This window comes from Nestor notabilis, unplaced genomic scaffold, assembly GCF_000696875.1.
Source record: "Nestor notabilis isolate BGI_N333 unplaced genomic scaffold, ASM69687v1 scaffold18354, whole genome shotgun sequence".
NCBI lineage: Eukaryota > Metazoa > Chordata > Aves > Psittaciformes > Psittacidae > Nestor > Nestor notabilis.
The window spans coordinates 9582-22324 of NW_009924465.1; the positions used below are offsets into that span (position 1 = coordinate 9582).

General features: G+C 51.9%; 1 protein-coding gene across 1 annotated transcript in view; it reads left to right on the plus strand.

Moving 5' to 3' along the window:
- Positions 1 to 12433, plus strand: part of UNC5B (unc-5 homolog B (C. elegans)) — a gene marked incomplete at its 5' end in the record, with an annotated part of 14889 nt that extends 2456 nt beyond the window's left edge. Inside the window, 15 exons of the mRNA XM_010012617.1 lie at positions 1443 to 1586; positions 3473 to 3576; positions 4470 to 4650; positions 5178 to 5345; positions 5692 to 5856; positions 6642 to 6674; positions 7808 to 8002; positions 8441 to 8833; positions 9276 to 9363; positions 9453 to 9621; positions 9733 to 9966; positions 10895 to 11044; positions 11310 to 11474; positions 11566 to 11750; positions 12232 to 12433. Of these exons, the coding sequence (XP_010010919.1) occupies positions 1443 to 1586; positions 3473 to 3576; positions 4470 to 4650; positions 5178 to 5345; positions 5692 to 5856; positions 6642 to 6674; positions 7808 to 8002; positions 8441 to 8833; positions 9276 to 9363; positions 9453 to 9621; positions 9733 to 9966; positions 10895 to 11044; positions 11310 to 11474; positions 11566 to 11750; positions 12232 to 12397 (2540 nt within the window). The remainder of the gene's footprint in view (positions 1 to 1442; positions 1587 to 3472; positions 3577 to 4469; positions 4651 to 5177; positions 5346 to 5691; positions 5857 to 6641; positions 6675 to 7807; positions 8003 to 8440; positions 8834 to 9275; positions 9364 to 9452; positions 9622 to 9732; positions 9967 to 10894; positions 11045 to 11309; positions 11475 to 11565; positions 11751 to 12231) is intronic.
- Between the last annotated feature and the right edge of the window lie 310 nt (positions 12434 to 12743).

The following is a 12743-nucleotide window of genomic DNA, read 5'->3' on the forward strand; positions in this document are numbered from 1 at the left end:
TGCCACAAAGGGCATGGGGGAGAGCCGGACACAAAGTGGCGAGTTAACACGGTTAGGCATTTGTGGCTTTTTAAGTGTCCTTGGTTAAAAGCTTGGAAAAAGGCACCTTAAGAGGGGAAAAAAAAAAAGACAAAAAAAAAAAAACTTTTAAGATGACGTGTCTTTCATGAGCTGGGCTTAGTAATGCTCTGACTGCATCTGATCCAAAGCGTTTCATGTGGAAGAAAGCAAAAATAGGCCAAGTCAGATAACTCAGGTGGGTGAGAAGGGACAGTCAGTAAGAGTGGCTGTGTTTGGATGCCTGTAAGCCCCTTAAATAGATAACTCTGTGAGCTCAGTCTACAGTATTGGGTAATCTTTACTTTTGGGGGTTACAGAGATAGCAGGGCATTTGCAGGATGCTTCCAGGCCTGCTCAACCCACCCCACCTGGGCTTTCAAGAGAGTCAAGATGGTTTTGCGCCATCTCTGTCCTGGGTCCTTCTAAAAGCCCTAGGTTTTCCAAAAGTGCTTGGTCCAAATGCCTCCTCTGCCCCACCCTTTAATAATGGCAAGGCAAATTGTATTTCCTTGGTGCACGTTTGTCAGCTTTTCTGTGGGAAGGTGTCAGAGAGGCAGTAATTGCTCCTCACAGTGCTGGGAACGAGCTAACAGCATTACAGCTGGGGAGCAAGCGGCTCTCTATAGCTGTGATATTGAGGCCTTTTTATAAATAGAAACTGCAAAAAAAGGGCAGGTGTAGCTTAAAATAAGGAAAAGCAAGTCCTGAGTCCCTCCTGCCCTTGGCAATGGCCACGCCATGAAAAGTTGATGCTTCAGGCAAGCCTCGGCATCCTGCAGACCAGGGGACTGTGTCCTGGACGCAGTGGTGCCACCTTTGTCATTGCACCTTTGACATGGCCAAGGTAACCTTGCGGACTTCACAGGAGTGTTTGGGGGTTGATGGAGGCATGTAACCCTTTTTGGAGTCAATAGGCATGAAATACCACCATTGCTGGATTGTTTCCTAAGATCTTTTATTTGTCTTGTTATATCTGTGTTTAAATGGCAGCTTACAGAGGTGGCTTCTCCCTGCAGCAAAGCCTTGGAGGCATCCTTCAAACCCTAGCGGCTGGGAAACGGTGTGGGTAGGGATGGAGATGTCGGTGCTGGGGGAGAGGCCTGATGGAGGAGGGTGATGCTTCTTGAAATGGTCAAAAGTTCTGATCGTGCCCAGCCATACTCGGGGGGGGGGGAAAAAAAGACTCCTGCACATCAGCCATTGCCCCAGCTTCAGCTCAAAGTAACTCTCCAGAGGGAATAGTCTCCCTGATTTGTAGAGATGCCAAACTGAGATGCCTCCAATTCTTTACCTTTGTCCTTGAGCCCTCTTGGGTGCTGCCTCAGTTTACCTCCTCCCGGGTGCTCCTGCCAAGTTGATGCCATCCTTCTGTCCTCTTCTAGGGATGCTGGTGCGGGAGGTGCAGATCGAGGTCTCCCGGCAGCAGGTAGAGGAGCTCTTCGGCTTAGAAGATTACTGGTGCCAGTGTGTGGCCTGGAGCTCCGCAGGCACCACGAAGAGCCGCAGGGCATACGTCCGCATAGCATGTAAGTGCCCAGTACATACAGTGCTTGCTCAGACACAATGCCCCCAACAGTGTTCCCTGCCCCTCTGCAAGAGCTGCATTTACCTGCCTCCACTGCTTCAGCTCAGAGTCTACTAACTTAGTTTAAATGAGTCCTTCTTCCACTTTCTTTTCCACTTTGGGGCCCCAAAAGGTTTCCAGAGGGCACAATCCAGCAATTTAGAAATTGTTTGCAAAACCTGAGGTGTGACCCTGGATCCCAGGTTAAAAAAGCAGTGGTGTCAAGCCAAGCGTGTGCTGCTTCTGGCAGCTGAAGTAGCAGCCAGGTCATTCATTCCTGGCTTCCCCAAGACACTGTGGGTGCAGTTGAGTGGGGTTGGCCATCTCCAAAAGTTGGCTCCCTGTTGAAAGCAGTGCTTCTTGATCAGTTGGAGATGACGATGGCCCTGGTATTAGCTCCCCATGCCAGCTTGAGCTTTGCTTCTGAGCAGGCATTGTCCCTACCTGCCTAGGTAAGATGCTGTGGCATTACCTGGGTTAATACCGCATTGCCCATCAGCGTACTTAGCTCTTCCCAGTGTTTTATTATTGTTAATAAACCAACAGTTAGCACCTTGTATGCTTTGCCTGAATCAGCAACTTTGTGTCCCTGGAGTCCCTGCTGTCATATGTCACTTCTTTAAGCTGCTGTTTGTGGGTGTCAGCCTGATTAAGGGCGAGCTAATCAGGCTCTTACCCAGCTGAACTTGCTCTCTTAGCAAATGAGATGGCAAAATTATAGGAGAACAGGAAGGCTTCCCCAGTTGTAAGCAGATTTTGCTATTAGAGCTAATAGAATCACAGGATAGTTAGGGTTGGAAAAGACCTTAAGATCATCTACTTCCAACCCCCCTGCCATGAGCAGGGACACCACACACTAAACTGTGTCGCCCAAGGCTCTGTCCAACCTGGCCTTGAACACCAACACGTTATCCAAAGTAGAGGTGGCTGGTGTATCAGCTATGCTGCAGAAGGATTTACTCTTAACAGGGAAATTAAGGAGGTGCAGGGATGGCTACTGAGGAAGCCGGTTTGTTCAGCACCAGCCAAGAGTTCGGTGTTTCTGGGAGCCAAGCAGATGAGACGAACCAAGGGTTCACTGCCCTGCTCGAGCAGGAGCTGCAGCCGTAGATGGCTGGGTGCTGTAGTAGAGGATTGCAGCACCATCTAGTGATGCTCCTGCTCCTTTCAAGGCTCTGGAGCGGCAGCAGAAGCTGCCATGTCCCACACAGCCCTGGGGGCTCCAGTGGGTTTCTTGCCTCTCCCCGTTCCCCAGAGCACGGGCCAGCTCCTTATTGAGTGAGCGTGGCTTTTCAGCCATGGCCATTCCCCATTTCAGCACCAGAGTTATATGGCTGGGTTCCCAGGCAGTCTGGGAACATGGCTCAGCCAGGACTGACTGGGTCAGAGCTCGCAACAAGCCCCTGTAGCTCTGAATTTGGGGATTCACTTTGGTGCCAATGTGGGAGCCAAGCTGTTGTGCAAATCTCATTTTCTCCTGTTCAAAAAGAAATGTCCTGGTTCGGAGTCCAGAGGGGGAAAGAAATGGAAAGGTTGAAGAAACAGTGGTTAAGCTGAGATTTAGCCCAAAAGGAAAAGACAAGAGGGGGGTATAAGCTTTCAAACGCATGAAGGAGGAAAGGCATTGTCCTTGAGCACCATGTGGTGTCCCAAATCCATCCTGGAAAAGTTATTTCTTCAGACCTTTCCTTCCAGGACATGTTTTGCTCTAGCTGTGCTATGCCAGAGGGATTTCCCTACTTGTGGACCCCTGGGGCCGAGGCAGTGCTCTTTCCCCACCAAGGTTTTGCAGGTTTCCTGGTTTCTGAGGTGGGCTGGTAATAACCTGGGTTTTCTTTTCCCTCCCAGACCTACGGAAGAACTTTGACCAGGAGCCGCTGGGCAAGGAGGTCCCGCTGGAGCATGAGGTCCTCCTGCAGTGCCGCCCACCTGAGGGGGTGCCACAGGCAGAGGTGAGCAGCTCAGAAGCCTGAAGGAATGCCCAGTGGGATGGGCCCTCCCATCCTGAGGAGAGACGGGGCACGTCCTTGCACAGATGGCTTGTGGCCATGATGGATGGCCTTGTGCTGAGTCCATCAGCTTTCATTATTCAGCAGAATTGTTTATTTTGGGTAGTGGATCTCTTATTCTGACATCTAATAACACATGTAACCTCAGCACCTGGTCATCCCACCTCTCCCATGCTGTTAAATCATTAGAGGGAAGACCTAACAAGGAGGCACCCAATGACTTGCCTGAAGGGGAGCAGTTACAAGCGAGAGCGAAGGGCTGGGAAAGTCAATACAGATGGTTTTCTCTAGCATAGTAGTGGTGCTTTTCTTGCCCACAGATCTATCAGCCCCCAGGAGCTGTGCATTCATGGTAGCCACAATGTTCCATCCTTGGCCAAAACAGCAGTAACATGCCCTGGTCAGGCCTGGTTTGGCCCAGCTTTTGAGGAGAAATCAATATAGTCAGAGGTGAGGTTGGCCAGTAAGTGGTTGTGGTGCTGAGGATATTGGTGGTGTTGGTAATAAGGATGAGGAGGGCTTTGGAGCAGGCATAGGCTGGTCTGAGGAGTTTTGCTTTCTATCAGGGCTGGTGAATTCAGCCCCTCTGACCTGATGTTTCTTCTCCTTGCTCATGCCCTCACCTGTGCTCAGTGATGATACTGACTCATGCCATTTGTAAACAGCCTACTTAAGCAGTCATGTCATAGCTTTCTTGGAGAGCCTGGTGGTGGGGAGCACATGGGATGGGCATTTCCACTGAAATTCATTATGAGCTTGAGCTTTTCCTGGCTGAGTGTTCAGTTCTTAATCAGCTTAATCACAATCGTTAACCATCCCTTCCTTTGCATTGCTAGGTGGAATGGCTGAGGAACGAAGATGTCATTGATCCCACCCAGGACACCAACTTTCTGATCACCATCGATCACAACCTCATCATCAAACAGGCTCGGCTCTTGGACACTGCTAATTACACCTGCATGGCCAAGAACATTGTAGCCAAACGCCGTAGCACCACAGCCGCCGTTATAGTCTACGGTACTGGCCCTTGCTCCTGGGAAGGGAGCCTTTGTTGCTGGCCATGTCCCCAAGCCAAGGGGAAATACAGGCACTTTCTGGGAGTGGTAGGAGTGAACCCCACCAGGGCATTTCATTGAATTAGGTAATATCCAATATCTGCAAAACAGGAACCTCTACTAGCTTGCTCAGGCTATTAGGAGAGTTTATTAGGTGTAGGTATATCCAAGCCTTCTCGTTTGGGTATGAAGGTGGGGTGGGGGTTAGACCCAGCTGAAAAGCTGCATTTGGCTGAACTTTGCTACAGAACCAATGATCTGCCGTGGCCAGATGTAAGGTTGAAAAGGGACCAAAGAGGCTTGAGTACCTTGTGCGTGGGGTGTGTGACATGAGAAGGAGTCTCATGATTTACTTTTCATGAGGGTGAGCTGTTCCAGGGTGTCGTGGAAGATGTAAGAACAGAGGACCTGGTAAACCCTAGGCTTGCCTCCAGTCCCTGCTGAAATGGGCTCTGTTGATGTGTTAATGCTGTCCATCTCCTCTTGCAGTGAATGGTGGCTGGTCCACCTGGTCCGAGTGGTCTCCTTGCAACAACCGCTGTGGCCGGGGCTGGCAGAAGCGCACCAGGACATGCACCAACCCTGCGCCTCTGAATGGTGGCTCCTTCTGTGATGGGCAACCTTTTCAGAAAATCACCTGCACCACCCTCTGCCCAGGTAAGGCGGGTTCAGAAACTGGCTTGCCCACTCTGCCCATCCCCCAGGTTGCACGGTCCAGTTGTGCTCCCAGTGCACCCCAAGGAGACAGGGGCTCAAGAGACCAAAGCATCTTTCAGTCTGCCAAGACTTGAAAGAGCTGGAAGTGTCTGTAGAGGTACAACTTAACCTCCTCAGGTGGCAGTGGGGTTTGGTTTGCTAGGCTAATGCTCCCTGAAGGTCTCTGGAAGCCCTGAGATATGGGCATGGGCACCTTCCTGCTAAGAGAGACGTTCTGGCTCTGGGGAATAAGCCCTGAAGCCATGCCAAGGGGTTTACTGATGCGCCTGTGTTTTGTGGCCTGCAGTGGACGGTGCATGGACGGAGTGGAGCAAGTGGTCAGCATGCAGCACCGAATGCACTCACTGGCGCAGTCGTGAGTGTGCCGCCCCGGCTCCCCGCAACGGTGGCAAGGACTGCAGCGGTGTGCTGCTTGACTCCAAAAACTGCACCGATGGGCTCTGCCTACAGAGTGAGTATGCAGGCAGGAGGGCAGGGACAGGTGCTGTGGATGATGCCAGTGGCCATGTTGCCCTGGCACTTGGCCATGTTGTTGTTGGCTGTACCCCCAGGTTGATGGGGCAGGCAGCAGCGTTGCTGGCACCTGATCTGTAAATTGTGTCTTTAACAAGTTTTTTTTAACCATGCTCATCCCTTCCAAAGCCCTTCTTTTCTCACCTGGTGGAAAGAAAGGTTTGGGGAGTTTTGGTGGATCTAAATGTCCCACCAAGCTTTCTAAACCGTGCTAGGTTTGGGGTCTCTGCTGAAATAAGGCTGATTGTGGTTAGTGGGGGCAAGCCAGGAGGGGTTTCTCAGCCCCACCAGAAAACACCTGACCTGGGTCATTGCTTGGTAGGAGCTCTGCAGCAGCAGCTAAGAAAAAACTCAGTAATGATGATAACAGTGCTGCTGCGCTGAGTAGGCACACTGAAAGCTGAGCAGCTGATGCTGCCACCTGCTGCTGTGTGACACCACTGTCCCTTTTAATGTTGCTATGGCCAGAAATGCCCAAAGTCATGTAAGTGGGGTTGGCATCCCAGGGGCTGGCTGGGCATGGGGATATCCTCATCACTGCACTTCTACTTGGCTTTCTGAATGCCCCAGGGAGTGATGCTGCTGTCCCCTTCTTGCCCACTATGCTGTGGCTCCTCACACCCCCTGGACTGGCTTCCATCCCCCCCACCTGCTGTTTCATCTCATCCCCATCACACCATCACCACCTTCACCTTTTGTTTTCTAACTTTTTTTCCCTAACAGATAAGAGAGTTCTAAGCGAACCCAAAAGCCACCGTAAGTGCTCATTTCATGGCCATCTTGATTCTTTCTGCGGCATTGCTTTGGTTTTGTTCTGTTGCATCTATGGTAGTGTTCCTCAACAGCTAGGGAAGCACAGGGTTGGAAGAAGCAGCAACTAAAGGCCACCCCAGAACTCCTGTGTATATTTAATCATATGCTCTGCTTGAAGCTATAAATATGACCCATTTTGCACCCCTGCTCCCATCACCCTTTTGCTGCCTGCAGTTCTTGGGTGCACCATGATGCAGCCAGTGTCATGCCACCAAAGCTACTCCGGGCATTATCACCCTGCTGTGAGGATTCCCTTCCTTGAGTTGGGGCTCCCAGGGTGCATTAGAGTTCCTGTTTCTTGCATCCAGATGGGTAGACTCGGGGACAAGGTGACACCTCCCAGAAGTGGCATAGTCCTAACGTGTTAGAGATCATCAGGCTTTGGATAGGGCTTCGCTCCAGCACAAAACTATAGAAACCAAGGGATGTGAGCAAGCACAGCGGGAAGAAGAACAGAAGGATGAGTTGCGCATGCTCAGCTCCTGCTGCTGGAGGCTTTACCGTGCTCCAACTTCCTTCTTCATCCCTCTCCTTTCTGAGCATATATATTCAAGCCATACCAAGCATTTAAAGATCAAGAGCCTTGCGGCAGGGGAAGGAAAGATGGGGAAGCTGAGGCGTGTCTATGTAGATACAGTGGCACTCAATCTTTCCAGTTGGATGCGCAGCTCAAGTACATATATATGAGATGCATTGAATAGGCATTACATTTACTCCTCAGGGTTGTCTCTGTTAGGATGTGAGGGTTGACAGCTTCACAAATATGAGCTGCACAAACCTAATGTTTCTGTGATTCTTGGTGCTCCGGTAATGTTTGCATGAGCTGTGCCAAAGTGTTCTCCAAAGGTTTGAGAGGTTCACCTTCATCTCATTCTCTGGCATCACTCTTAACTTCTGGACTGCTCTTAGGAAACACCCTCCATCCTCCTGTCACAACTTTTCCAGGCAGGCCCAGTACACATCTTCCCCTTTGTGCCTATATCTTGAGCTAGTGGTAGGGCTGGGGAGCACTGGTGGGTCTTGGTGTGCATTTCTGGTGTTCCTTTTTTCAACTTCATTTTTTTAATCTCTTCCAGTGCTGGAGGCCACAGGCGACGTGGCCCTGTATGCTGGACTAGTGGTGGCCATTTTTGTCTTCATTGTCATCCTCATGGCTGTGGGGGTGGTGGTGTACCGGAGGAGATGTCGGGATTTTGACACGGACATCACTGATTCATCAGCTGCTCTGACTGGAGGCTTCCATCCTGTCAACTTCAAGACCTCCCGGCATGGTAAGGGCCATATACCATGCAGGTCCTGCTCACCAGCTCAAGCCCAGGCAGAAAGAAAGTCAAACTGCAAGTCACAGTAGGGGGCAGGTAGACCCCAGCCCAAATTTTCTAGAGGAATATGCTGGTATTTGAAGGCTGAGGGCTCCATGGAGGTGGTCAGGTGTTGATGGTTGGAGTCAGGGCAAAGAATCTGCAAAGCAAATGTGGTAGAGATTTACTGTAGGATACTGCTCCTCACTTAGTCATGATGCTCAGCAGTTCCCTTCCAAGTGCATGGTGGAAGGCAGACAGATGTAGCCAGGAGTGCACCCATTGTACCTCCTGTGCGCCCTCTATCCCTTGCTGGGCATGGAGGCATCTCTTCCAGACAAACAATGCTTTTGTGTCCTCTTGTTTCCACTGCCGTCTTCACCCCATCCATGTTTTCTCCTCCCACAGACAACCCTCAACTGCTGCACCCCTCAATGCAGCCAGACCTGACAGCCAGCGCCGGAGTGTACCGTGGCCCCATGTATGCCCTGCAGGACTCCTCAGACAAGATCCCCATGACCAACTCCCCCCTGCTTGACCCTCTCCCCAATCTTAAGATCAAAGTGTACAACTCCTCCACTGCCTCCTCCTCGCTGGGGCTCCATGAGGGGACAGACCTGCTCGGAGGGGTCCCCACCACTGGCACCTACCCAGGGGACAGCACCAGGGACAGCCACTTTGTGAACTTGCGGAGCAAAGCCCTGGGCTCCCAGCATCTCCTCAGCTTGCCTCGGGAGCACGGCAACAGTGCCAGTGGCACGTTTGGCTACCTGGGGGGAAGGCTCACCATTCCGGGCACTGGTAAGGCCCAGGCTGGGGACAAGGGCATGTTTGACTGCTGAATGATCAAGGAGTTGCTCTTGTCCCAGCAGATTTGCCTGCAATGAGCAACCCCTTGCTATCCCAAAGCTGGCTCAGGGGAGGAAGGCAGCAAGCCATTCTCAAGCCAGGCTTCTCAGGCTGGAGGTCAAAGCCTCCTGGGACTTTGCTAGCTGGCCTTGCCATTGACTCAGGGCCAGTTCCTTGTAAAAAGACACAACCTGTGGTTTTGCTTCCTAATACAATGACCTGGCTCCTCTGCATAAGAAGTGCAGCTGAGGAACATCTGGAGATGTTTCTTCTGGGGTGCTCTGGGCTGCCCTATCTCATTTCTGTCTTTGTGCTCGCCAGCTAGTGTAGAGGGGTGGTTTCTCCCTGGTTGTTTTTCCCTTGTTTTGTGACTGATGTCTGTGTTCCATGATAGGGGTGAGTCTGCTGGTGCCTCATGGAGCCATCCCACAAGGGAAGTTCTATGAGATGTACCTCGTCCTCAACAAGGCAGAAAGTGCCCTGTAAGTCACACTGTGCCACCCGTGCTTCTGCTTTTTGTTGGTTGCCATGAGGCTTTCTTTCCAACCAGTATTCCCTCTCCTCTCCCCAGCCTGCCCTCCGAAGGCACACAGACGGTGCTGAGCCCAGCAGTGACCTGTGGACCCACTGGCTTGCTCCTATGTCGCCCTGTTGTCCTGACCATTCCCCACTGTGCCGATGTCAGCTCGTCAGATTGGATTTACCAGCTGAAAACACAGTCCCACCAGGGAAACTGGGAGGTAAGGTGGGAAGCCAGCCCCTGCAGTCAGTAAAGACCATGAGCACTGCAGGACACAACCCCCTGGATGACATGCTGACCCCTATCCTTGATTTCCCATCTTTCCCTGCAGGAAGTTGTGACCCTGGATGAGGAGACCCTCAATACTCCCTGTTACTGCCAGCTGGAAGCGAAGTCCTGCTACATTTTGCTAGACCAACTCGGCACCTATGTCTTTGTTGGAGAGTCCTACTCCAGGTCAGCCATCAAGAGGCTCCAGCTGGCGATCTTTGCCCCCACAGTTTGTACCTCCCTGGAGTACAGCCTCAAGGTCTACTGCTTAGAGGACACACCAGATGCTCTGAAGGTAACCTTACGTTGTGATGCTGGTGCGGGCTCCCTCTGCTTCCCAAAGATGTTTGTGCTGGTGGCAAAATGCTGCCTGGTGCCTCTCAGGATGGCCTGGCCCCAGGGAGCAGACAACCTGATGCAACTGTCTGCAAAGTGACCACAGTGAAGTAATTAATAAGCACGTTTACTGTTTCCCCTGTCCTTCCTCACCCTCTCCGAATGAAACAATGAGGGTGTTGCTTAGCTCCTCTACTGGGCTCCTTTCTGCAGAGATTACATGAGAGGTTTTGCTGCTGCGGGGTGAGCTTTCTCTCTCTCACACAGAAAACACTTGCTCCTGTGATTTGCATCAGTTTTCTATAGATCCTGTTATTCCTTCATGGAGACATGTCTCTCCCCTCCTTGGGAGAGTTACATGACATAGGCAACATTGAGTGCAAACTGGGAAGCTTGAGTTTTGATCCTTAAGCTATCTGGACCACTGGTGCGGTGGCTGTTTAATTCCCTATGACTTGTCCTGTGGTGTCAGGATTGCTTTAGTGCCTCTAGGTGGAGATGCAGGCAGCACTCTGGCTCCTGGATTGCATTTTTCTCCCAGGAGCTGCTGGTGTAATAGTGGGATGGTGTTCAAAACAAATAGGGTGGCACTCTTGAAAAGAGTGCCTGACCTTTGTGTTGGACCTTTGCATTGTCTGAGGAGTATAGCGGCATATACTGATGCTCACTTTATGAAATTCAAGTTGTAGGTGGGGCTGGCATGTAAGATGAGTTGGCAAGTTCTTAGAGAGCAGCTGTCAGGGTGGCAAAGGCTGCTCTCCTGTCTGGGCTTGCTGCTGCTGCTGGCTCCTCTTGGCAGGAACATACCTAGCTTTGGGTATGGAGGGAGGAGAGGAGCAGCCCCTGCTCTTCCTATGGTCTCACACTGCCTGTCATGTTCCCTGCAGGAGGTGCTGGAGCTGGAGCGGACACTGGGTGGGTACCTGCTGGAGGAGCCCAAGTCTCTGCCCTTTAAGGACAGCTACCACAACTTGCGTCTCTCCATCCATGACATCCCCCATGCACTGTGGAGGAGCAAGCTGCTGGCCAAGTACCAGGTAAGGGGCAGAGGCAAGGCCAGCTGAGGTCCCAGACTGGTGGCACCATCCTCAGCCAGACTCTGTGGGGTTGTGAGTGCCCTGGTCTTGCCTCCAGAGTTGTCTCCCACAGGGATGGAGGAGAAATTGGGACTGGTTTTCTGGTGGGATGCTGTCTGTGGGGTCTCTCTGTCCCATCCTGTTCCCATGGGGTGGCTGGCAGGAGTGGGATCTCCCAAGGGATCTGCTGGAGCCTTCACTGAGCCCGTGCTTTGGTGGTCCTCAGGAAATCCCTTTCTATCACATCTGGAGCGGCAGCCAGCGAGCCCTGCACTGCACCTTCACGCTGGAGAGGTACAGCCAGGCCTCCACTGAGCTCACCTGCAAGATCTGCGTCCGGCAGGTGGAAGGGGAAGGGCAGATCTTCCAGCTCCACATCATGCTGGGAGAGGTGAGTGATGAGAGAGGTGGGGGGATAGCACAGGGTCATGCTCAGCAGCTGCTCTGTGCTGCAACATCTCACCCTGTTCTTTGCCTTGCAGCATGCCAGCTCCTTCGACACCCTCCGCTCCCACCACAGTGGTACCAACACCACCACCACCCAGCTGGGACCATATGCCTTCAAAATCCCCCTCTCCATCCGGCAGAAGATCTGCAACAGTCTGGATGCTCCCAACTCCAGGGGAAATGACTGGAGACTTCTTGCCCAGAAGCTCTCCATGGACCGGTGGGTCTCTGCGTGGTTTGTTTTCCCCTCCTGTGCCCCAGGCAGAGGCGCTTCACCCTGCCCTCCCTCCCTGTTGCCAGCATCCAGCTGGGTTATGTCCAGCTATATAGGTCTGCGTATAAATATGGATATAGCTATGCATAGTTATACCCATCTATATCGTGCATCAATCTATGCCACAGTCATGGCTCTCTTGTGTAATTTATCTGGGACCATGCTTGTGCTGTTCCTGTCTGCGTTCAACACCAAGGGCCAAAGAAAGGGAGGGTAATTTTAGCAAAACAAAGGTTGCATTGCTTTTGCATGAATGCCAGCACTGTATAAAAATTGAAGATAGCTTCTCAAGGGCTTTGGCATTTGTGTTATGGCATTTCCATCAGGGTTCATCTTGCAAACAGGTTTTCTGCTCCAGTGTGTTCCCTCCTTCCATCCCTGAAGGGCATTGCACCAACCTGGACTTCTCTCTGTTTCTCCTTCGCAGGTACCTGAATTACTTTGCCACCAAAGCCAGCCCCACTGGGGTGCTCCTGGACTTATGGGAAGCCAAGCACCAAGACGACGGTGATCTCAACACCCTGGCCAGTGCCTTAGAAGAGATGGGCAAGAGTGAGATGCTGGTGGTCATGGCCACAGAGGGAGACTGCTGATGATGCTCCCCATGGCTGGCAGGCTGGATGAAACAGGGGGCAACGGGGGCACTCTTCTCTGACAGCGGGGGGAGGCACATCCATCCCCAGGCAGCAGCTGAGCAAGGAAGGGCTGAGGCTGTCACTTCTCCCTCCCTCCCCGTATCACTGTCAGCCTTAGAGACCCATCCTCAGCGTTTACAAGGAATTCAAGTGTTACGCAGCATTCCTCTTCCTCCTCTTTCTCTTTCTCCTCATGGCATGGGGAGGAATTAGGGCTTCTCAAGTTGGGATGGGGGCTTTCCTTCTCCTTCTTTGGATTCCCCTGCTCCTCCTTTAACAGCATTTCTGTGTTGAAGAGATGAGT